We start from the raw sequence: 25,736 nt of genomic DNA, 5'->3' as shown, positions 1-25,736 counted from the left end.
TACTTTTCACCGCATACCTTAGAAATAATTTGAACATCATTTGTTTTAGTATCACAAGCTATTCAGTGGACATTTTAACAATTGAATGATTTAGTGATTTCTGATCATTGTTTTCTGCTATACATTTTAAAATGTGATTTTTACCTGGAAAAGCTCAGAGTTGATACTCTGGCATTTTCTCGTCTAGACTGGAGGCAGGGACAGATTACTTGCAAGCATCTATAGCTACAGAAAATGTCAGCTATGCCTCAAAGGTTGCTGGGTAATAAGAAAAGCCAGACCAAGATGTTGCCCTTATAATCCAAACCTTCACTCAGCTTGGACCAATCCCTCAAGGTCTGCCTGTGGGCCATGCAGCTCAGTCTGATGAAATTAAATGGATATGCATCTGCCTACCTTTCGGTCTTAAAGTAGTTCCTTTACGTTCCTGAAATGCTTGATATGAGTCTAGTTCAGTGGATTTTGTCCCCCTTTAATCGCCAGATTCTTTTATTTTTCATTCTAGCTGACTCTTCATTATCCCTCGTGTACTCTGCATCCATCAGTGAGTTTGGGGAGATACATTTCTGCTCACGTAGATCCTGTTTATTCTTCCCTGTTGGGTAAATGAGGTTGGCGACAAATGAAATGAAATGATTTAGCGGAAGAACAGTTTGTTGCCTAGGACGTCTCAAGAAACGTGAGTTATATAAAACAGGAGTACAATTAATCAATTGGCATTATTTTCCTAATAACCCAAACTAATAACTGGTTATGCTACCCTTATTAGCAACAACTGCAATCAAGTGTTTGCAGTCTTTTTTTATAGGATTTTCTAAATTTTGGCCACTCATCTTTGCAAAATTGTTGTCGTTCAGCCACACTGGATGCCTTTCGATCATGAACCGTTCATGAACCCGTCATGCCACAGAATCATCCATACCCAATAGGATTCAGGTCAGGACTTTGACTAGGCCACTCCAAAGTCTCCATTTTGTTTCGCTTCAGCCAATCAGAGGTGGACTTGTTGGTGTGTTTTGAATGATTGTCTTGCTGCAGATCTCAAGTTCGTTTCAGCTTGAAGTCACAAACAGATGGCTGGACATTTTTGGGTTGACAGCAGAGTTCATGGTTCCATTCATCACAACAAATCTTCCAGGTCCTAAAGCAGCAAAACACACTACCACACCCATATTTTACTGTTGGTATGATGTCACTCAACCATGAGGTCATCTTTGCCCAGTTTCTTCCACTCACCTTACCTGAGGCAAGTGAGGCCTGAAGTTCTTTGGATGTTGTTGTGGGGCCTTTTGTGATTCTTGGAGTCTCTGCGCTCTTGGGGTAATTTTGCTCGCCCACTCCTGGGTAGGTTCACCACTGTTTCATGTGGAGTTTCAAAGGCTTAGAAATGGCTTTATAACCTTTTCCAGACTGATTCTCAATTACATTTTTTCTCATTTGTTCCTGAATTTCTCTGGATCTCTGCATGATGTCTAGCTTTTGACGATCTTCTGGTCTACATCACTTTGTCAGGCAGGTCTTATTTAAGTGATTTCTTGGTTGAGATTTCAGGTGTGGAAGTAGTCAGGCCTGGGTGTGGCTAGAGATATTGAACTGAGGTGTTATGAACCACTGTTAAGTTAATAATAAAATTGGGTTAGGGTTAGGGTTAGATCTGAAACATTTAAATGTGACTATCATAGAAAGAAGTAAGAATTCAGAGGGGGCAAAAGTGTCAAGACATGTAAGATGGAATCTGCTACTGAATTCAAAACTTTAATTTCAGATTCATTTCTCGACATTCCACATACTGCTAGTTTTGAGGGATTTATTTGTCTACATCTTTATGTATTCATTTAAGTCCACATCCACAGCCTCTCCCCTTTTCCTTCTGTAGACCCCTATACCACAGCAAATTCAGGGTGACTTGTCAGTGTCTGAGGTCATCGCTGTACTGTATTCCACATAAACTAGGACTGACCCCTTGATCCTTCTCCCCCCCACCCCAGTTCCGTGTCTTCACAGCCCCTTTCCACAGGGTGGAGTTTGCAGACTTTTGGCTGGCTGACCAGCTCAACTCATTGGTGCTTGTGCTGATGGATCTGGAGTACATGGTTTGTTTCTACAGCATGGAGCTGGCCTGGACCAACCCCAGCGGCCTCTTGCCGGACAACTCAGGTTTGTGAAAAATAAAACAAACAAAAAAAAATCTGTTGGCTAGTCAGGGGACATGTACTATACTGATAGTGAGAGGACAAGTAGCCTGGACATGGACAGTTCTTTTGCAGCTAGAGAGTTTATGTATGACTGTTTGAAGTCTTTCTTATATTTGTAATTTGTAAACTACTCAGAGAGAGAGTGTGTAAACTGCTACTGTCCATGTTAAATACCTGTCTCCTTGTGTCCTTGTGTTCTCAATCTCATTCAGAAATCGCTGAAATAAATGTTTTGTATTGTCTATTTTTCACAATATTGTCAATATGGACATTTCACTGAAAAAGTATTCTGAATGAAATGGTCACTTATTTTCACTCTCACAGTGAGACTGCAGTTGATGTTGAAGTTGAGCTTTATTGTCATTATTCAGCTATGTACATGTTAGACAGTACATACTGAAATGAAATAACATTTCTCCCAAACCTGATGCTACATGTAACATTTGAACGATTAAACAAAGTTACATACTGACGTAAAGTTCATATGTGCGACACAGACAATCAGGGCTACATAACGTGCAAACAGGGGACACAGGCAGTGCAAGAATAACATTTAACAAAAAAACATCGAGACAGACAGCACTAAACTAGTGAAATGAATAATACATGTGCAAATTTGCTGTGCAAAATGGAAGAGCGTAATAATGTTACTCAATATAAAAGACGTAGTGAGGGGTGTCACAATGCTGGTGGCTTTCCTGATGCAACCAAGTGCTGTTCCAAAAACTGGTTAAATAGACAATTTATGATGAATGATTGATTGACTGAACTATATGGAGAATGTTTAGACTGTAGTAAACAGTGTATTAACATTGATTTATACTGCATCACCTTTGTGTCGTGTGTTTCCAGATGACAGGATCTGCCATAGCTACTCATATGGCCTGCGCGCCATTATCCAGTGTCTGCCTGCCTGGCTCCGCTTTGTGCAGTGCCTCCGCCGCTACCGCGACACTAAGCGGGCTTTTCCTCATCTGGTCAACGCAGGAAAATACTCCACCACCTTCTTTGTAGTGACTTTTGCTGCTCTCTATGCCACACACAAAGGTAAGACAGCATCAGCAACACAAACGGGGAGTTTGAATTTAATACATTATTAAATAATGTATAAGTAGGTGGTGAACATTTTGAGAATTGCTACATCTGGAACAGGAAAAAAACAAAATATTGTGGGGGACTTTATTTATAGTGTTTAGCCTCTCAGCCTTCAGACTGCATAAAACTGACTTTGTAAATGCAGAGGGATACACGAAACAAGACTACAGCCTCATAATTACACAGAGAGGTGCAGAGACAGAGAGAGCGAGGAGAAGGGCTTTATTAGAATTCCAGGCACATCACCCTGTCTCTACAATTAACCATGCTTGTACTGGCACCAAACTTAAAAATAAGAACGGCACAAAGATGCCGTTTCAATCCCCTGCTTCTTAGCATTCAACCTTTATGGGATCTTATATTTCTCCTCAAAGGTATTTCTGTCCGGTCCCATTTGTTCAAAGTTGTTTGCTAAGCTGCTTTAATGCTGCATTATTTATATATTTAGCCAAAGTGGATTATTTATTTATTTGTACAAATGTCAGGTCTGAAACTTCAAATGGCCTTTTCCTTGGTGAAATGTTACTTCAGAGCGGTAACAGAATGTGCACAGCCTGGTCGATATGTGTGCTTTTGAAATGCAATTTAATCTTTTTCACTTGAGCAGAAGTGAAGATTAGTGAAGTAGTCAAGACCAGATTCAGTGTGGAGAAATAGTCCAGCTTGCCTTATCATGTCTTGCTCCTGTGTGAGTCATTTGCCTCAGTAATCTCTAAAAAATCAAATATATTTCTCAGTACTGACACAACATTTGCACCCGAAAGAGCTGTAAACATTTTTATGAGTAGGCAGCCTTAGTTTATTCCCAACACTTACATCACTGATGATGTGTCCTAGCACCTCCACAAGATGAATCTTTCAACTTCCACTATGGCCAAGTCATTGAATAGCTTGGAAATACAGCAACTGGGACAGGAGAGGCCAGCACCCCAACCTGTATTTTGAGATATACCCCCAGGGCATCCGAGAGGGGGGGATAAGAGCCCTAATCAGACATTGATCCATGCAAACATATCAGGAGGCAAAACCTGGGGTGCAGTCGCAGGGGGGGAACTGTCCTTGTGGAACCCATGTCCGTCGGGCTGCCGGAGAGGTGGCGCTTGGAGGGGGACCCATAGTCGGGCTGCTAGAATGGCTGTGCTTGAAGCCGCGCGTCACTGTGGAGTGGCAGAGGCTAGAGAGCAGTCAGGTCAAAAGGGCTCGAACCGGAAGAGTAAGGATCGTTTGTGGAGCAAGCAAAGGCAACGTTGTTGGGAGCACGAGAGTCAAAGAGCATCAGGGTTAAACATGAACAGGTAAGGAATATTCAAAAAGCAAGGTCGGGGTCGAGGGGGGTCAACTTGAGTCACAAGATTGTTTACAACAAACGGAAGCTTAATCAGCATATTAGTTTGCCCTTTGGTGTTTGATTAATCCGCCATTTTATGGTGTTCACCGTCTTCCTCATGGATTCCTGGAGCAGATGGGTGAGAGCCATGATAAGACCCCCCCTTCCTGGCACCGGACGGACCTGGAATGGTTGGATGGGTCTGTACCCCTCCCTGTTGACACTTGACACTTCATGGCCTCTGCCATGTGGTTCATGGATCAGTGGACTAAGGCCCAGGATTGCTGTAGTTGTCTAAGGCGTAGGTTTACGGCTGTAACCAGACCCTCAGCGATTGGCGCGGGTAACCATACAGGAGCCTGACCAGTGGTGGCCTCGAAAGGGGAGAGACCTGTGGGTACACATGCTGGTTATGCGCCAGCTCAATGAGGAGATGTCAAGACCAGGTGGTGGGGTGGTTGGAGGAGTTGCAGCGGAGGTACTTTTCGAGCTATTGGTTCAGGCGCTCACTCTGACCCAAGGACGAGGATCCGGGCTGCCTTTGTGAAATGGTACATTTTTATGCTTTTGTGATCCGTCAGGACCAGGAATGGATGGGGAGCCCCCTCTAGCCAATGCCTCCACTCATCCAAGGCCAGCTTGATGACGAGGAACTCCTAGTTGCCCATATCATAATTGCGTTCCATGTGAGAAAAACGCACAAGGATGCGGCGGGCTCTCATTGCGACAGCACTGCCCCCACTTGAGGATGGAGCAGGATATGTGTGGTCATGAACCACTCTTTTAAGTTGTGGCCACCCAACTGTAGTCCCGGTTGAACCATTGATAGAAGTTAGCAAATCCCAGGAATTGTTGCAGCTGTTGGATGGTGGTGGGTACTGGCAAGGACATGACTGTGTTGGTCTTGTGGGCTGAGACTGAAGCCAAGAAAGGTAGTGTGAGTGACATGGAACGCGCTGTTCTCTATTTTGATGTACAGTATGTTGTTGAGGAGGCCCTGCGGGACCCTGTTCAGACGTGACTGATGTTGGTGGGGAGATCCGGGTAGAAGACAAGGATAAGGTCTAGGTAAACAAAACTGTGGAGGTTGAGGATGTAATACAGCACGTCATTGACAAAGGCTTGGAAGGCCGCAGGGCTGTTGGATACCTTCTCCGATCCGAACGAGGTGATAGGCGTTTCGAAGTCTTGACCCAGCTAGCAGATCGAATGCAGTGTTGAGGGGTACTGTTTTTTCTTGGTCACAGCGTTCAATAGACGATGTTCAAAGTCCCCATGGGGGGGTGTGTCCTGGCTTGGTTGTGCTTAGGGGCATTGCTTTGTTTTGGGCGGGGCCTGGTTTGGCTGAGGTGTGACTTGGCTGGTCATGGAAGCATGAATTGCTTAGCTTATGGCATGGCATGAAGGCATGGCTTGCTTGATCAGGGGCTTGACTTGTTTGGCTTGCTTGGCTTTGGGCGTGGCTGGGCTTGGCATGGGCTTGCATGGGCGTGGCAGGGGCATTGTGTTCCTTTGCCAATGGTGTTTGGGTTGCTTTCCCCATCTCAGTATGGTGGCCCAGTGAAAGTGGGGTTTGTGGGTGGCCAGCCATGGGAAGATGAAAAAGAGAGGGATATGGGGGGTAATAGCGAGGAAGAAATATATTGGTTCCTCGCTGCAAGCTGCAGGAGCATCTGTTGTTGTTGCTGCAGGACCTCCTGTCATTGCTGGAGCATGGTTCTGTGTATTCGCCGCTTCGTCAGCAAGCAGCCCCGCTGCGCTAGAAGTCCTGGGGTACAATTGCACAATCTGCAGCAGTAGTAATCCATGATAATGAAAGGAAGGCCTTAATCCACCATCCTTCTAGAATACGAAAAAGAACCCTGCCGTGGCCGGTGAAGTGGAGGGACAGATGGTAGCATTGTGAAGTGCCTCTGCCACAAACTGCTCCATGGCCAGGTGTTCAGATTTGGACAGAGAGTAGAGATGAGTTGTATGGCAATGTTGCCTAGTCCGTGAGGTGGAAGTTGAACAGCCTTGGATGGAATGAAGACGGAGGTGTAGCATTGAAGGCAGTAGAGGGCTGTGGCTGAAGACAGTGTCGATAGCAGTATGCTCCCCATTCCAACACCATGCTGGTGGACCAGGATAAGTGGGGTTCATGGACGGTCAGTCAGGGGTATCCCATGAGCAGAGGTGCCGTGATGATGGAGGTGACCAGGAAGCTGAGTTGTTCTGTGTGAGCGTCAAGGCGAAGCAGGAGAGGTATGGTGGAAGATGGGACCAGATGCAACTGCCCAGCCGTCCATGGAGGTGATGGTCAAGGGTGAGGTCAGGGGTTCTTTGGGCATCTGATGTTGACGAACGAAGATGGATAAACTGTGGTGATTGTGCGATATTTCCACTCCAGGATGGCTGAGAGGGTGAGTCGAGAAGTTGGAGAGGAGGAAAAGGTAGAGGATGCCGCACCGATCAACTGGAGGGGCATTTTTCCCATTCAAGGGGGGCACACTGTGCAGTGGAAAGATGGGGAAGCGCAGTAAGCACACAGGCCCTCCACGGGAGCAGAGTGTTGGAGAACCTCGTGCCGCGACCGCTGCTGCGTGCCCCTACATTCAACAGCCACCTCATGCAAATGCTGTCGTAGATGGATAATCTCCTGCGACGAACGCTCGATTACGGTGGGCTGATGGGAAACGTGGTTGAACAAACCGGCGAACTCCGCGGGGTTTATGGTTAGCTCAGTCATCCTGTCATGCAATAAGTCGGAACAATGAGATGAGCGCGTGTAAGTAGGAATGAATAACCCCAATGCAGAGAAGCACAAGGGGGCTGGCGAACTTCTACCACTTTTGTTGCAAGCCGCAACATCCACAGATGCAAACGACAAGATACGAACAGGGAAGGAAGGAAACAGGCAGGTGAGCAACAAACAGGAATAGTCTTACTTGGTGGAAGATGAACAGCGATAATGACTGAGCATTGAATAACGCACATCTTGGCTATTTATAGGAGTCGCCTTGTTTCTGCATTGCTCCCGGTTACGCGGATAGAATCACGTGACAAATGGAAGATGGAGAAAGGATGAAGGACTGAGTAGTCAACGAGAAGGAGACCTGGAAGTGGAAACCAGTTCCACTGAGGCAGTAGGTGGCATGTTAGAGTGGATGGGGATCTGGCGCACGTGGTGAAAGTCGGCCGAACTGGTGGGAATCCTCGGCCATGCGAATGCCACCAGTACCAGGAAGTTGGGGAGGTGAGGTGGCATGTGTATGAGCATTGTTGGTCAGAATGGTGTGCTCAAGTTTGCCAACTTTTTATTGACGGTATTGGTCAAGGACCTGGGTGGCTGACAAGGTCCAAATTGTAATGGATATTACAAGACTAGGACATCGCATCTCCAAAACGGCATGTCTTGTGGGGTGTCGCAAGAATGCAATGGTTCAAATTTTATAAACGTGATCCAAGGAAGAATTGTCAATAAAACTATGAGAGTGGTCTTATTGGTTGAGATTATTTATAGACATCAGAAGTGTAGACTAGCCTGTATTGTTCAATTGAAAGGAGGTAGTAGGTATTCTATTTACTGCAGGCTAAACACTATAACTATGAAAGTGAAAGTGAAGTGATTGTCATTGTGAAACACTGCAGCACAGGACAACGAAATGTGTCCTCCACATTTAACCATCACCCTTAGAGCAGTGGGCAGCCATGACAGGCGCCCGGGGAGCAGTGTGTGGGGACGGTACTTTACTCAGTGGCACCTCAGTGGCAACCTTCTGATTTTCTTAACCGCTAGGCCACCACTGCACCACTATGGACAAGCAGCAATAAGGAGAGGGTGAGGGTGGCCAACTGAGACTTGAGCATCTGTCCCATAGGCAAGTGAGGGCTCTCACAGCTCTCACTATCATGATCATATCATGATCATGATATGAGCAGAAGATAGTATTTACATAATTGTCCAGAAGTCAAGTTACCTTCTGCAGAACATCTCCTAACAAGATCCATTGTTAGCAGATCAGTACAGTGTAATGTGTCCTTTAAATAACAGGAGTAATGTGTCCTTTAAAAATATTGTTCTGATTGCATGGTATGGTCAGATGATATATAAAATATGATGTGCAGGAAAAGATTTTAATTGCTTGTGAGTTGAGGTGGGAAAATTGTTAGACTGTAGATTACGGAAGGCTGTGTGAAGGGCACATGAAAAGAGAACGCAGGAGGAGGAAAATGGACTTTGCAGTGTAGAGCGTGCTGTAATTGTCTGCCTGCAGCGAAACACACCTCCTGCTGATGCCTGTGGAATAATGATGAGGGTATTGGGATATGTGTGGATATGAACCAATGTCCGTTCAAGTCAACTGCAGCCAGTGTCTCTGCAGTTCCACATATCTATATATTGAAGATTTAGCCTCGTTGTATTTTCTTTATTCTGCCATAATAAGATAGTAAGGGAGTGAAAAACAGGCTTCAGGATATTCCAGCATCAGAAATTCCCAAATCAGTTCCTCAACACTGAAAAAACAGTAAAACAGTATACTTTATTATTTATTGTATTATTTACTGCATAGACATTCAGACAAGCAGGTGTCTTCTGCATACTAATAATCAACATATGGATGTTAAAGGTAGTATGTAGGACATGTATGATTCAAGAATATATATTTGGAAAGAATCAAATTTGAAAATCATGGGGATGCAGTGAGGATTTGGTAAGCACCCAAGTTACTATTATTATTTGTCCACCGAAATCACTTTTGTGTGACTTTCAGCATGACATGACGATCAGTTGACTTCTCAGTTTGCTTTTTCCCAAATTCTCAAAACATTTCAGTTAATTCACAATATTTCTTTGGATGTAATTTATTCTGGTGTATTTTCATAATATTATTCGTAATAACTCACAACTTCTTGGATTATTATAGCCTTAATTGTGAACATGATTGTTTTGTGTCTCCCTCTACTGGTCAGTACTTCATTTAAAGGCATACGCATACTAATACAGTACTTCAAGTATGTTTATTTTAGAGGTGGGCATAGATTAATTTTCTTAATCTAGATTAATTTCACTGTAGTCTTGGAATTAATCTATAGCAATCTAAATTCATCTAGATTAATCTTAAAAATAAATTTTCCCTGAAGCAAATCCGGCGGCTTCATAGCTGCATCCATGTTTCCACGACACGTGATGTGGTAATTTCTAGAGCTGTGCGATTCATGACTCACACGGGTTAATTGCCCGGATCCTTTAAATGACTCATGAGTCACGAATCTGAGGTCTCCATTGAACCGAATCCTTCGAGTCCTAACTACACCATGTCTAAACTGTGAACTCCATATATATCGGCTTACATGAGTCCGGTTGTAGAGGAAGTTAACCGCCAGGAGCGCTAACCTGCTCTCACACCCGGATCAGTTTAGTGAGTGACTCAGAGGGAGCCGAATCCTAAAAAGGATCCGAGTATTACAGCTCTACTAATTTCAAAGTTCGAAGACTCGTTCTCGCCCCCTACAGTGCAGGTATACATCCGCTAGGTATACATCCGCGCTAGGTATACAAAATAAAAAATAAAGGTCTTTAGGAAATAAGAAACTAAAAGACACAAGAAAGAATAAATATACTTATAAATCTAGTGTAACCATTTAACTCCGGCACAATAGCTTGCGTAGTATAGACCCAGCTCCCAACCCAACTTTGTGAATAGATTAACGGCGATATTTTTTTTTTATCGCCCGATAAGAGTCTCACGTTAACGCAGCACGTTAACGCCGATAACGGCCCACCACTAGTTTATTTATTATTATTTACCAACTTTTTAAATGAAGAGTGTTTTTTGTTGTGTGATTATGATTATTATTATACTTAATAACTAAAGCTGTCAGCCATCTTGTGAAGAACACCTGTTACACCTGTGTGTTATAATGGCCTCGACAGGTCTGCTCTGTTTCCTTCTATACTGGACAGTACATTTTATTGAATTATTTCATCTGAAACGTGTTAATGATTGAAATGAATGTCTCTTCCACACTAAATGTGTAAACGTGTGTGTGTGTGCGAACTATAGATCAGAATCACTCGGATGCGGACGTGTTCCTCTACCTCCTGATCCTGTCATCCATCGTCAGCTCTTGCTACACGCTGATTTGGGACCTGCGCATGGACTGGGGCCTGTTTGACCGAAATGCTGGAGAGAACACTTTTCTGCGAGAAGAGATTGTCTACCCACAGAAAGTAGGATGATATTCCTACTTATGGCCCACAAAGCAAAGCTTCTCAGCTGATTTCTTTTCGCTACGTAACCTCGTCTGCTGGTTTCCAGGCATATTACTACTGTGCCATCGTGGAAGATGTGTTGCTGCGCTTTGCTTGGACGGTCCAGCTCTCTCTAACTACCATGACCAGCACCCCCTTCATCTCGGATGTGCTTGTCACTGTCATTGCCCCACTGGAAGTGTTCAGGTGAGGTAGCGTGTTACCCCTGTGGAATTAGACACTACATCTTAGTGGGTGCTAGAAAGCATAGCCAAATTTCATCTGGTAATGGGTTAAAATGGAGAAAATGAAAAATTGTACTCGTTTTAATAGCAGTTCTTATTTTCAGAATATTTCCTTCTTATTATTATCATTTTGTCTTAATAACATTTAACATCAAGCTGTCAACCATTTTACCTTCCACATTGTGAAGATCTCCTGTTACATGACACGTACTACACATCTACACTACTACAGTCATAATGAAAGCCATGACACCCTTCTTGATGCTTCCTGAACGGTTCCTGCATGCAGGCGCTTTGTTTGGAACTTCTTCCGTCTGGAGAATGAACACCTGAATAACTGCGGCGAGTTCCGCGCTGTGCGGGACATCTCAGTCGCACCACTGAACGCCGATGACCAGACACTCCTGGAGCAGATGATGGATCAAGAAGATGGGGTGAAGAACCGGCAGGGCAAGAAGAGTTGGAAACGTAGCTACAGCCTGTCCCTGCGACGCCCCCTGCTGTCCTCACAGTATGAGTCTCCTTCTCTTCTTCCTCTTGCTCCTTCGCTTTTTTCTGATTGTCCTGTTTCTCTCCCTTTTTTGTTGTACAGAATAAATAAATGTATGTTCCTCTGACTGCAGGTATATTTTTCTATTTGTCCTCAGATCAAAGAAGGACACCAAGGTGCTGATAGAAGATACAGATGATGAAGCCTACAGCTGAATGCCCTCTGTCCACCGAAAGCACCACCCTCTCAATCTCCAACGTGTCCATCACAGAGCTGCCTCATTACTACTCTTTCTAACCCTCTCTCTCTCATTTTCATTCTCTCTTACACACACACACACACACACACACACACACACTGGAAATTAAGCTCAAGCACAATCACAAGATACTGCAACAGAACTGACTTACAAACAGCCACACACAAGACACCAAATTCCACTTTTCAACTTATTTTCTTTTTTCTAATTCATCTACTTTTTTAATAAATTACTGAAATTAAAAGACTGTTTACAATATTTTAATAGGATCTGCAGGGAGAATAACAAAAAAACTGAGAGTAAGCAAGGACTCCAGAAATCACACCTCAGCAGGAGAACATATCTACAGGATTTCTTTCCTATGGTTTTATCATTTGTATAGCTGATGTGCACTTGCAGGAAAAGTGCATGTGAATTCATTTCTACACACATTTCATGTAATAAGTGCACTGAATCACTTTCATGAGTGGGGCTGTTGTTGTAAAGCGAACAGAAAGGGCAGCAGGAAAGCAGGCAGTTTTAAAATGCTGAGGCTTATCCATGAGTTTGCACATCCATCCTCGTCTTTTTTTATTACGGCTATATGCAACCCTGCCAGTGCGCAGAGTTAAGAACATAGTCAGTGGTTTGGCGGCCATTATAAATGGTGCTCTTAAAATCTGTGCTGTCTTTTATGTACTGCCAAGCCTACTCAGTCATGCTTCCCACATTATTTAATACATAAGTAATGGTGAGCATGAACAGATGTAAACAATGGGACATCACTGAAGACTATGCAGTCTAACTTGCTGTCTTAAATCACTCTGTACAGCAGGCCATTTGGTTTTGGCCAACGTTACATGTCTATGATGCCATACAGACCCTGTGTAAGCCTCTGTGTATCAAAGGCAGAGCTTTTCCTTTTAATATCAGCTGATAACTGAAACGGGGACCAATTAAGTCTATCCTGACTGTTTGATATGGTTCAGACAACTTCAGTGTACTCTGCAGTTCCTATCTTGCACTGATTTTTAGCCTTTGAGACTGATCACATTTGACAATTTGATCAAAGCTGTTATATGCTGACACAGATGTTCCCCAAAGTTGCGCGTCTGTGGCGTACTCATCAGGTTTCCTCAGTAAGCCTCTTTTAGCCTTCAATAAGGATTCTCTAATCCTATGAAAGCGACAGACAGGACTTCATTGTAAAGCATTCTGAAGCACTTAGAAGTGTATGTTCAATGCATGCATACTGTGTTTTTTATGTCTTCTCCAGACTTATATAGGGCCAGGAGTTTATACCAATTTTCTGTCATATTTTGTACAGACACACTGATTGATTTATTGTTAATGTTGGTGTTTTGTTGGTGTCATGTAATAATGGCAGTATTTTGTTGTCTTTGGAAACTAGGAGAACAAAGTATTGTATGTGGCCTGACTGTGACTCGTCCAGGTCCAGTTGTTGCTTCCAAGCAACCAAAATGATGGAATATACACAAGCCCAATAGTATGGGATCTCCTGGTATATAATTCCTAACAAAACTCATTCCTGGCACTTCAACTTGCTTGGGTGGTCCTGTAACCATCTATTTTGTTAGATGTGAAAACTCTAAACTTCTATTTAAATGTAAGGTTGAGATGTACTTCATCCACCTCTGTGGCCTCATTGTACATCAGAGGGTCGCACATGGACACATCTGCACCCTCATCTAAATAGTCTATAGTCCATTTCTGCATTAAAATAATCATTAAAACCATTCATGTTGTTTAATTCCATGCTATTTTTTTTCTTCTTCTTCTCTTTTCTCAAATGATATTGCGAGCACAATCCTTAGCAGCTGTAACTTTGAAACTTCCATTTTTCAGCTTCAGGATTCGGAGTGTGAAGTTCTGTGTTGTCAACTGTGCTTCTCTCAGTGTGGTGCATTCGTTTTGAGGAAATGGTGTACAGTACAGGAAATGTTCTCGTGGCCATTTAGCTTTTGTTTTTGCTTTTATTTGCACATTTATTAATTTGCTCATAGGCGCTTGCAAAGCAGAAGAACTCAGTGTTTTGTCATTGGAGGAAAAAAAATTAGAACCTGTAGTATAGATTCTAGCCAAAGACATGGTATGTTCATTTAACTTGCTTTACAAAAAAAATGAATTGACAAAAATCAGGCTAAAAGTCTGTCTTGCTTACCACCAAAGACTGTTCTTTTTATTAATTGCCTTTTTTTCCATTCTTGTAGCTGCAACATTGTGCTGCAGAGCTGTTAAAGTCAGTGTAGAGCTGTGCACTGTCCTCTCCAAACCACACAACCACACACACCTACAAGTTCGCACACACATAAGTACACGTCACCATAACTGTTGCGCTATGAAAAGTCTCTTCTTCACCATCATTAACAGTGAGCACAACCTCTTTGTCCTTTTCTGTCGCTTTGTGTCTTGCCTGCATGCTGCTTATATATCATTATAAAATTTTGTACTTATTTTTCCATCATGTAAATACAATGTTTTTAGTTTATTATCCTGATTTGTATTCATGTTCATAATTTATTTGTTTTACTTTATACACAAGCAGTATTAAACAAGATGAAGTTGTTTTTTTATCACACTCCTGTACTCTTTTATTTATGTGTAAGACCTGTTCAAATGTGTATTTAAAAAAGTAAAAGCTTAGTGAATATGGAATGTGGTTGATCTTATCTTAGTGGTATTGCTGTCTCATGATGTTTGGTTCCCTCATCCTTGGGTTTGCATCCAGGGCTAATGCAAGAGTGGCGAGCCAGTGGTTCACATCACCACGGCTCTCCAGAGCACCGGTGCACAGGATCTAGTGGCGAATGGGGAAATGGTGTCTGACAGCACCAGCCCACAGTTAGCAAAGCGGAGTCGGTGAAGAGGGCGCAGTTCAATCCAGTGGAATGATTGGACTGGACCCTAAATTTGTGGATTATTTTGTAAACTAGTTTTATATGCAAGCCCTGACATCATCTCATTTTCATGGGGAAATAGAGGTATCTACTGACTTTACTACTTTACCCATGATGTTATGTGCTTGACCTCTTTTATATCTTTTAGATGTATCCTTTCTCTCTGTAATAGATTACTGTGATAATGTTTGCAGGTAATGGTGTAGTTGTGCTTTGGCTTATCTAAGTGAAATACAAAAATAGAATAAATTATATGTGGTTATGTGGTAATATCCATTAAAAGAAGGAAATGTCTTACAGTGCCCTTTTAAAGAGTAGATTGTAAATGTTGGGTGTATTTCTCTGTAAAATGATGGTTTTACTGATTATGTCATTTGTATTTCTGTATACACTTTGGTGAATCTGTCATAACTGGGTTTTATAAACCACGCTTATTTTTAAAACCTTTACTCTGGCTCAGAGTCTTTATTTCTTTATTTCAGTCATACACATAAGTACTTAATACAATAGCTGTTCACTAATGGCTGTAATTATATCTCTAAAAGCACAGTAGGTATTGTCTGTCTACTTAAGGAAATAAATATCGGAGTAATGTGATGGCCTGTAAGTGTTGACCATTCATAACCGGGACGAGCGGAAGCCGTGGCTCCGCCCAGCGTGTAGTGCGCCTGCGCACCGCCCGCTGCGCGGAAGACGTGGCTCCGCCCAGCGAGTACTGCGCCTGCGCACCGCCGCAGATCTGCCGCGCTTCCGGGTGTCGCGAAGAGCGCCTGCCGCCGAGTTTAAAGAGACAGCGCCGCCAGCTCGCAGCGCAGCTCCAATAAACAACGTTCACGCCGTTTTCCCGGAGCTCGGAGCCGCGCTGCGGCCACTCGGCGCGGCCATGGCGCTGTGAGAGGAGCGGCTCCGCGTTTCCTGTCCTTTCCGCCGCGCTCCAGCCCGCCAGTGGAGGCTGGGGGCTGCAGGCTGCTTCTCCGGCCTGCTACCCACCGCAAAGCCCGCCTGGATCCCGCCGCTGAGAGGAACACAATGGCGAAAATTCAGGCGAAACAAATGAACCACATCCAGGACAAGGCCTGCGCGGTGGCGAAGCCCGTCCAGCAGCCGCCGCCGCCGCCGCAGCACTTCCAGAAGCTGAAGGTGAGGGGAAAGTGGGCAAAGTGGCGTTTCCTGGGCCTCGGAGACAAGTTTTTACCGCCGCGGCTCTCGGCGACTCCAGCCCGGGGCTCTTTGTTCGCTTCAGGTGGCTGCCGTGGCCTTGCTGCCGCTTCGCGGCTCCGGCTGCGGTTCGAGTCCGGAACGGGTCGAAATGTCACCCGGCGTGCGACAGCTTCGTTGTATTCGCTGTGTCGCCGGGAAAGTCCTTGTTTAAAGTGGGCAGGGTGGCGAGCATCATGACCGTGTGTCCCCTGCACTTCACTTCTTTGTCCCTGTTATAAAGACGGTCCGTTCCCTTTTCTAGTTCATCTCCATTTTAATCATCATTGTTATAAACTTCAGGTTGAAGATGCCTTGTCATATCTCGACCAAGTCAAAATACGTTTTGGGAGCGACCCGGGCATATATAACAAATTTCTGGACATTATGAAAGAATTCAAGTCTCAAAGGTCAGTTTCTGTTGCAATTTAATATTTTAATATGAACCGTTACCGCATAGTTTCATCCTTTTTAAAAATTCTGCTTCTCTTGCTCCCAGCATCGACACGCCAGGAGTTATAAACCGAGTGTCTCAGCTCTTCCACGGACATCCTGATCTGGTCCTGGGTTTTAATGCCTTCCTGCCCCCGGGCTATCGAATCGAGATCCCCAAGAACGGGATGGCGTTCCTGCAGGCCCCGTTCTCTGCACAGGTCAGTTCAGGAGCTGCTTCTCCCTGCTTCTCTGTTTCATATCCATTCTGACTTACCTCCGTTTTCCTCAGGCTTCTCCGGGGCAGCCGAAGCTGGTGAGCAGCTCATCTCTGGGCGGGGCGGCGGCGTCCCTGACCGAGATGGTGGCAAGTCCCTGCGAAGCCACCGTCTCACCCGAGAGCCTGTCCTCCTGCTCCGCACCGCCGGAGCCACCCAGTCGACTGTCACTGCCCCTCTCCAGCCGAGAGCCACCGTCCCAACCGCCCTCCTCCTCAGCTTCACCCCCCACATCAGAGACTAGTCCTGTGGAGTTTGACAGTGCCATCAGTTACGTGAACAAGATCAAGAACCGCTTCCTAGACCATCCTGAGATCTACAGGTCCTTCCTGGAGATCCTGCACACGTACCAGGTGGGTGAAGATCTTTAAAGGTATAATCATAGTATTCAGTTCTTGTTCAAATTTTACATCCAAACTATAAATAATTTTTTGTGTTTGGGCACAACTTACACACACACTCAGTTCAACCCAGAATGCTGCGGTTTAATCCCAAATCCTGATCTCTGACCTGGACCACAGCCCCGGAGGAGGCACCGTTTCCTCGCGTCCTTCACGTGTTGGTGCCATTAATACCTGGCATATAGACATAATGTCACACATTTTGTTTTGGGGTGTTGTAGAGTGTGCATGTCAGGCACACTGCTCAATCCCCACCCTTACTGTGAGGACTGCTTTGATGTACAGAAGGAGCAGTTGGAAGCCAAGGAGAGCAGAAGCCGTGGTAGTGTGGGCATGACTGAAGATGAGGTCTTCTCCAAAGTGGCAAGCCTCTTTAAAGGCCAGGAAGACCTGCTGGCAGAGTTTGGCCAGTTCCTGCCAGATGCTAAGAGATCGTTGGTTAGTTAAAGTTTATCATTTGTTGCTGCCTTGTTCTGATGCATTGTGGGTAATTAATGCCTGTGTTACCATTGCAGTTCACAAGCAGCTCCCTGACCGGAAAAGAGAGCATTAAAAAGGCAGTTGAGGAGGACCTGAGTAAACAGGCCAAAAAGCGGCCCAGACCCATGCTGCTGCCCCACATGGCGCCGCTGCTCAAGGTCTGTCTTCCGCATCGCTTGCTCAATTACTTTAAAACTGGATGGGATCATATTTTTATTATATGACCCCCTTCATTTCAGAACATAAGTCACAGTACATGGCAACCCATAGGGATTTTTTCCGTACCATCGTACACCATAATCTGGGCTGTTAATTTCCCATCTTGGGATTAGTACGTTACTCTAGGTCTGTTTCACTTTTCAGTATCTCAGCATTTTCTGTTTCGACTGAGCTGATAAAGTAACTTGTTTAATGGACTCTTTCACACTTTAGTTCATTTGCTTTTGTCTGATTCAGTCGGTGAGTTTGAAGTACAACTTTTAAAAAATTCACTGTTCTCAAATCATGTCATGGTGTTTGGTCCTGTCCTGTTTTGGTTTGGTACACATCGTGACCAGGAGGGCCGCGCTGGAGTTGGCGGCCGCTTCTCGTGGCTCTCGATGTGGGTTTTTTTGGTGCGATTACTGTGTTCACACCGGAGTAAAAGAACTGCGCTGAAGGGGGAAACTGAGTTCGATTCTCTGTGCGGGTTTTCCATTTACGATGAGGGAAAACAGTTGGGTAGTATGTAGACCAGAGATGTGTAGACCACTGCAGCCCAGAGATGTGTAGACCACTGCAGCCCAGAGATGTGTAGACCACTGCAGCCCAGAGATGTGTAGACCACTGCAGCCCAGAGATGTGTAGACCACTGCAGCCCAGAGATGTGTAGACCACTGCAGCCCAGAGATGTGTAGACCACTGCAGCCCAGAGATGTGTAGACCACTGCAGCCCAGAGATGTGTAGACCACTGCAGCCCAGAGATGTGTAGACCACTGCAGCCCAGAGATGTGTAGACCACTGCAGCCCAGAGATGTGTAGACCACTGCAGCCCAGAGATGTGTATCTCTTTAGCAACGTTGTGCATGACTGTGACCCTAAACTAACCTGCTATGAAGTGACGTAGTGAAACGGTGAGCAGTGGGCAGCCATTAAAGGCACCCCGGGGAGCATCTTGTGGGGACGGTGCTTTGCTCAGTGGTACTTTGGTGGTTCACCAACCTTCTGCCTCCTTACCCACTAGGCTGCCACTGCCCCACAGGCAATTCACTACAATAACATTGTCTGCTAGGCCCGTACATGCTCGAATATCACCAATGAGGAGCATTTTATTCATTAATTACTCTATACATGGGCGCAGTGGTGGCCTTGCGGGGAAGGAAGCAGACCCGTAATCAGAAGGTTGCCGGTACGAATCCCAAACAGAGCAACGCACCGTCCCCACACACTGCTATCTGGGCACCTTTCCAAAGGTGATGGTTAAATACAGAGGACACATTTCACTGTGTCACCATGTGCTGCACTTCAGTTGGGTGCACAGTTCAGTTGGGTGGTGGGAGGAAACTGGAGAACACGGGCAGAGCATTCAGGGTCTGAGCAGGAATCGAACTTACTGATCACTTTATAACCACATGGCCCATTACTGTATTATAACTGATTTATTACAAGACAGCCATGACCGTATAATTGCATAAACTGTTCCCATTAAACCAGAGTTTGTGATTGTGCGTGTGAGACCGACTCGTCTGTCTGGCATGTTGTACTCGGAGTGACCTTTTCCTTTGTCTCCTAGAAAAAGATGAAGTATTCGTGTTCGAAGGATCAGTCTTTTGCTTCAGTTGGAAAGCATGGAGTTTTGCGCGAGTTCACGTTCTTTGACAAGGTAGTGACCGAAACACATACACAGTGGGACGTGACCATTTTTCTGCACTTCCCTCAGCCTACGATCTTTCTGTCTTCTACAGGTTCGTCGTCTGTTTAAGAGTCAGGAGGTATATGAAAATTTTCTCCGCTGCATTGCATTATTTAACCAGGAAGTGGTTTCGGGAGCTGAGCTCCTTCAGCTTGTAACTCCTTTCTTAGGGTAAGTCTGAATGCTCGATGTCTACTTTAAAAGGACAATCTTACTGCCTTTAGTGATCCATGTAATGCACGTTAGAATTTAATCATTCACCTTGCAGGAAGTTTCCGGAGCTCTACACTCAGTTTAAATCATTTCTTGGGGATAAGGAGCTGTCTCACTCTCTGTCTGGTCTGTCTGACCGCTATATGGAGGGTGGAGGTCGGGAGGTGGACTACGCCTCCTGCAAGAGATTGGGCTCCAGCTACAGAGCATTACCCAAAACCTACCAGCAGCCCAAATGTAGTGGCCGCACCGCCATCTGCAAAGAGGTAGCAACCACACCACCACATACATCAGTCCTCACTCAGAAAGCCACAATCAAACATACTCAGTGGCCTTTCTGCGGGAATCTGGAAAAATCCGAACCAGAAAGGGAGTGTAACGGTACTCCTGTTACCCCTGGCACAATTCATGAGACATGTAGGCAATTGTTCTGAGCAGAAACCGCCTCGATGGGATGTGAGTGATGAGTCTGTTGGAATTGTAGGTGCTGAATGATACCTGGGTGTCTTTTCCTTCGTGGTCGGAAGACTCTACATTTGTGAGCTCAAAGAAAACACCGTATGAGGAGCAACTGCATCGCTGTGAGGATGAGCGGTTTGAGGTAATTTCAGTACTTTGAATTCATCTATACCCATTTATTTATTTCAATAAAAATAGGTTTTTATGCACGCACATTGTTTTGTGTCACTGCTAAGTTGGATGTAGTTTTGGAGACAAACCTGGCAACCATCCGGGTCCTGGAAAGTGTGCAGAAGAAGCTGTCACGCCTGTCACCTGAGGAGCAGGAGCGCTTCCGTCTGGACGACTGTCTCGGTGGCACCTCAGAAGTCATCCAGCGCCGTGCTGTCTACCGTATATACGGTGACAAGGCACCAGAGATCATTGAGGGACTGAAGAGGAGTCCTGTCACAGCTGTACCTGTTGTCCTCAAGAGGTTGGGTGTACAAGCACACAAAGCCACCAGCGAATCAAATAGTTCCTTTAGTGCATATGGCAAACACAAGATCATAAGGATTGCTGTTTTCCAACTTTTACAAATCATTGTAAAAGAGTGCATTACACACACACGTAGATAGTAAAAACTATATAGCAGTCATGGATAGTGATTTAATGCATATCAGGGTAGCAGAGACACTATGGGACACTACGGTCTGGTTTTGTAGGGGCTTGTTTCTGCCAAAGTAGTTAAATGTTTTTCCAAAAATGACTTATTTTTTGTAAACAAGCACTGTTGGGACTGAAATTTCATGGTGTGACTAAAAATAATACCGAGCACACACATCCACGTCCTGAGGCTGAGTTAAACGGTAATGGTGAAAGGACGTCTGTTGTATTAATGCCCCTCGGGTGTCTTTTTGTCACATGGTTTATCATCTTCAGGTTGGTTTTTCTAAAATGTCAAATTCTCTTTAAAATCCCATTTTTAACCCAGATTACTGAATAGTTTGTATTGTTTTGTCTCCATAGGTTGAAGGCGAAGGAGGAGGAATGGCGGGAGGCGCAGCAGGGCTTTAATAAGATCTGGAGAGAACAGTATGAGAAGGCCTACCTCAAATCACTTGACCACCAGGGTGTTAACTTCAAACAGAATGATATAAAGGCCCTGCGCTCCAAAAGCCTACTCAATGAGATCGAGAGCGTCTACGACGAGGTGGGTTCCTCGATGATGATGATCATTCGCAGAATTCCTTAACTTGATCGTCAGCTGTTAGCATCCCTAAACCAGTTAACCGTGAACATGCCTCTCCCAGCGGCAGGAACAGAGCACGGAGGAGCGTGGCGCTCCGACTGGGCGGGACGGCACCTCTAGTGAACCCCACATGGTCTTCTCCTACGAGGACAAGCAAATCTTGGAGGACGCGGCCTCGCTCATCATTTACCACGTGAAGCGGCAGCCCGCCATCCATAAGGACGACAAGGACCACATCAAACGCATCATGCAGCATTTTGTGCCTGACCTGTTCTTTGCTCGGCGTGGGGAGCTCAGTGAGACGGAGGAGTGGACGGACGAGGAGGCGGAGCCAGAGGAGAACAGTGACCGGGCAGGAAGTGGGACCGGAGTGGCCAGCAGCTCGGGTCCCTCCTCGACCGGGCAGTCGCAGCAGCAGGTGAACGGCGACTCCAGAAGGCGGCGCTGCACCTCGCCTGGAGACACGGACCCGGCGTCAGGAGAGACCGGGGGCTCGGTGGACAGGCTGGATCTGTGCGACCCGGAGGCTGAGCACCAGAAGGAGCTGGACGGCGTCTACAATCTCTGCTTCGTCAACAACAACTGGTACTTCTTCCTGAGGCTGCACCAGACTCTCTGTTCCCGGCTGCTGCGCGTCTACCGGCAGGCGGAGCGGCAGCTGCTGGAGCACCGCGCCGAGCAGACGCGCGAGAGGATGCTGCTGGGGGAGAGCCGGCGCGACAAGGCCAGCGACCTCGCCATGGAGCTCCGCCTCAAACAGCCCAGTGAGAAACACCGTCGCTCTGCTCATTTACATTTACAGCATCATTACGTTGGGCCATTTCTCAAGCCGAGTCTTCTGTTCCTAGGCGAGGTGGAACTAGAGGAGTACTACCCTGCCTTCTTGGACATGGTTCGTAGCTTGCTGGACGGCAACCTGGAGCCCATGCAGTATGAGGACACGCTGAGAGAGATGTTCACCATTCACGCCTACATTGGCTTCACCATTGACAAGCTCATCCAGAACATCATCAGACAGGCGAGTCTACATATGCAAACATTTACTGTATAAGTGGTGCATTAAAAACTTCAATAACTGATCCTCATATCATCAGAATGATGGTTTTGAAAGCACTATGTAAAGGCTCTTGTTTGTTGGTGTCCTGTGCAGCTCCAGCACCTGGTGAGTGATGAAGTGTGTCTGCAAGTAGTGGAGCTGTACCTGGCGGAGAGGAAACGGGGGGCGGCCGGAGGAAATCTCTCCTCCCAGTGTGTCCGTGCTGCCTGGGAGACGAGCTACCAGTGGAAGGCAGAGAGGATCATGGCGGAGGAAAACTGCTTTAAGGTGCGTTACGTGTGGCGGGTTACAGGTACTGCCGGTGTGTCATGGTAACAAAAGATCCTCGTCAAACAGTCCACTACAATGTCATTTTACAGGCTGGAACACTGCAGTGATAATTCCCACGAGAGTCTTTATGAATAGCGGTTCTGATTGCAGGTGATGTTCATCCAGAACAAAGGTCAGGTGACCCTCACTATTGAGCTTTTGGACACAGAGGAGGCCCAAGTAGATGATCCACTTGATGTGCAGGTGAGCTAAATAAATAAAACTGCAATTGGGATCTCAGTATTGCTGATTTTATTACCATTATTTCTATTGCCTGCTTATTTTGTAAGTGTTCTATTGTCTCTTCTTGAGCATGTCCTGATCTTCTTTGTTCTCAGTGTCTCTCTAACTACATAGAGCAGTTTGTGGGTACTGAATCTTCCATGTCCTCCCAGACTGAGGGCTGCTTCTTCAAACCCGTCTTTTTACCCAGGTATCAGTCTTCCTATGGTTGCTTATGCCGGACTGCACAGCCGTTGTCCACACGTGTCATGTTTCTGTTCTCATCAGAAACCTGCGGCGCTTCCGACGCTGGCAGCTGCAGCAGGTGGAGGCCATGCGCAGCCGCAGGGAGTGGCAGCGGCAGCTCGGTGTGGAAAGTGCCGGAAACCTGGACTGCCGCTTTAAACTCAACACCCATAAGATGGTGTTTGTCATGAACTCTGAGGACTACATGTACCGGCGGGGGGCGTTGGTAAAAGCTCGAAAGGTAATTTTCAGTGTGGAATGATACCATGTTTGTTACCAACATTTACCAGACGCCCTTATCCAGAGAGACTTAGTCAGTAGTTACAGGGACAGTCCCCCCCTGGAGACACTCAGGGTTAAGTGCCCTGCTCAGGGACACGATGGTAGTAAGTGGGGTTTGAACCTGGGTCTTCTGGTTCGTAGGCGAGTGTGTTACCCTCTAGGCCACTAGCACCAGAGACTATTTGACAATTGTATAGACAATTTGTATGTAGCTAGTTAGCAAGTTAACTACAAAGCACTTCCACTAGTCAGACTAGGTTCAGACTAGTTATCTATCACTAGTGAACTAGTAAGGCATAAAGCAGTGCTGACTAGTGTCACTAGTGGCTATTTTGAACCTCACTAGTACTGCTAGTAAGGTCAAAACACTGTCCAGGTGCTTTGAAATGCTGACTAGTTCAGAGTTTGGCATTACCAGTGCAGCACACAGCACTCACTAGTGCAACCCTTGTTCAAATGAGTTGTACAAAGTGCCACTAGTTGCTGATAAAACCTGACAAGTAAGAGTTTTTGTTGCACTAGTGCTGCCCAAGAGCTATTTGACTGCTCTGGCTTTCCGTAGCCGTTGGTTTATCCACTCTAGCCGGAGCTGGAACTCACCTCCACTGACAAGGCTGCTGTGTTATGTGAACAACTGGTTCAAATTTTTTTTTTTCCATTAATTCAAGGGTTCATCTAGTTTTTTTTTTTTTTTTTTTCCTTTCTACATGGTGTTCCAACTTTGTTGGAATTGGTTTTATACTCGTCTAGTGTGCGCTGTCCTAATTGTCTTTCTGTCTCAATCTTCATTTTAGTCAAATATATTTGTGTCTTTGTGCTTCCTGCAGTCGCAGCACAGGGTGGTGCGGGCACAGCACGAGCGATTTAACAAGTGGCACGAGGGGTGGCAGCACGAGCATGTGAGCGTGGCGTCCGAGCGCACAGTGCAGGGGTGGCTGATGGGACAGGACCAAGAGGACATGGTGCCGTGTAAGACTACCTGTGTCTCCACCCAAATCAAGGGTCTGCCAGTCAACCGGTACCAGGTGCTGTACAGCAAGGCCCCGTCATCCCCTTAGCCTAGTGTGTGTGTGTGTGTGTGTGTGTGTGTGGGGTGTGGATTCTCAAGCACCACTCATGATGTGTCTGATGTGACTGAGCACAGCGAAGGTGACGCCACCGAAGAGTTCGGCCGTCTGCAGTGATTTCTACGTAGCTGCTGGTTGGAGCCTCACAGCAGCTGTGGAAATAATGAGAAATGAATGAAAGAATACAGCAAATGAATGAATGATGGAATGATTTTTTTTAGTTTGTTTTGGGGAAAATGTGAATTTTTTTTTTTTTTTTTTTTTTTTAACTCATCATAGATTTTAGCTTCTGATGTCAGAGGGCCTTTTGTTTGTATGTGTTTATACTGAAGTGCTGGAAGAAATAGTTAAAATAATGTGAGTTCTGCGTCTGTATGTGTTTTGTACAGTATGCTCTGCTCAGTTAATTGCATATGTATACTGACTGCATATTCTGTATGCATTTTACATATGCGTTTAACTGTGATGAATGAGACATGGAAAAATTGCATTGTTACTCTTGTGTTCACTGGCAGGCCGTTTCCTGATGTCTTCATTTCATTTTCATTTTTAATGGTTATATATTTTTCCATCATCTGTTGTGACTAATGCCAGTATCTTCTTATACAGCCTAGTCTCCCCCTCTTTCCAGATTAACATCAGAATCATATACAAATTCACCCAGCCCAAACTGGTTGGTGTCATTTTATGTATTAAACTGAGAAAAGGCAAGATCATTGTGTAAACAGAATGTGTTACATTTATCCTGTATCAGTTATCATGAAATAAACAACCTTGTTGTGAATTTTGCACACCTGGAGTCTCCTTTTTAAAACTGTGTAGAACTTGTACTAAACATTTTTGGGATTGTTCGCAAAATTCCCTCTACATGCCCTACATCAACCATACATTAATCACGTTACTCCTATCAACCGTGAAGGAAAAGTGAAATTCATGTTATCTTTTCAATTCTATTGTCGACAAGTAGTGTACAGAGACTCTAAAGTACCATGAAGTGCACAAGTAGGTTGATGTTCACAAAGTGCAGAGACCATGGTCTCGAAGCAAAACATTAATGGGTGTATCAATGGCTTCTCATGAAATATAATATTCTCAGTTTCAGAGCCTTCCCTCAGCGGTTTGTTCTCTTTCATCCCTCTTCGCACTCCCATTGACTGGTTTGTGTCTTTGGCAGTGGTGGCCTTGCAGTTAAGGAAATCAGGAGGTTGTCGGTTCGAATCCCGATCC

General features: G+C 45.3%; 2 protein-coding genes across 2 annotated transcripts in view; both read left to right on the top strand.

Annotated features, from left to right (window-relative positions):
• xpr1a (xenotropic and polytropic retrovirus receptor 1a) overlaps positions 1–15,186 on the top strand; it is a 51,617-nt gene extending 36,431 nt beyond the window's left edge. The window contains exons 10-15 of the mRNA XM_029000285.1: positions 1,989–2,157; positions 3,048–3,242; positions 10,665–10,831; positions 10,920–11,059; positions 11,387–11,608; positions 11,745–15,186. Coding sequence (XP_028856118.1) covers positions 1,989–2,157; positions 3,048–3,242; positions 10,665–10,831; positions 10,920–11,059; positions 11,387–11,608; positions 11,745–11,802 — 951 coding nt within the window. The 3' untranslated portion in view covers positions 11,803–15,186. The remainder of the gene's footprint in view (positions 1–1,988; positions 2,158–3,047; positions 3,243–10,664; positions 10,832–10,919; positions 11,060–11,386; positions 11,609–11,744) is intronic.
• A 290-nt stretch (positions 15,187–15,476) lies between these two features.
• On the top strand, positions 15,477–25,297 carry sin3b (SIN3 transcription regulator family member B). The gene is made up of 19 exons (XM_029001617.1): positions 15,477–15,883; positions 16,244–16,350; positions 16,440–16,593; positions 16,665–17,003; positions 17,337–17,489; positions 17,567–17,689; positions 19,304–19,393; positions 19,476–19,594; positions 19,692–19,902; positions 20,121–20,237; positions 20,332–20,570; positions 21,104–21,287; positions 21,388–22,090; positions 22,175–22,344; positions 22,477–22,650; positions 22,804–22,896; positions 23,031–23,125; positions 23,203–23,401; positions 24,270–25,297. Exons 1-19 carry the CDS (start codon positions 15,773–15,775, stop codon positions 24,498–24,500), a joined length of 3,612 nt encoding a protein of 1,203 aa, XP_028857450.1. The 5' UTR covers positions 15,477–15,772; the 3' UTR covers positions 24,501–25,297.
• The last annotated feature ends 439 nt before the right edge of the window (positions 25,298–25,736 follow it).

This window comes from Denticeps clupeoides, chromosome 13, assembly GCF_900700375.1.
Source record: "Denticeps clupeoides chromosome 13, fDenClu1.1, whole genome shotgun sequence".
Classification (NCBI taxonomy): domain Eukaryota; kingdom Metazoa; phylum Chordata; class Actinopteri; order Clupeiformes; family Denticipitidae; genus Denticeps; species Denticeps clupeoides.
Note: the sequence above shows the minus strand (reverse complement) of the source record. Positions and strands in the feature narration are given on the sequence as shown.

Bases quoted from the DNA above. Each gene is read 5' to 3' on its own strand.
- sin3b (XM_029001617.1), top strand. From the start codon at position 15,773: ATGGCGAAAATTCAGGCGAAACAAATGAACCACATCCAGGACAAGGCC. The intron at 20,571-21,103 runs GTTGGGTGTACA...TTGTCTCCATAG, and splicing joins GTACCTGTTGTCCTCAAGAG to GTTGAAGGCGAAGGAGGAGG. The intron at 22,651-22,803 runs GTGCGTTACGTG...TTCTGATTGCAG, and splicing joins CGGAGGAAAACTGCTTTAAG to GTGATGTTCATCCAGAACAA.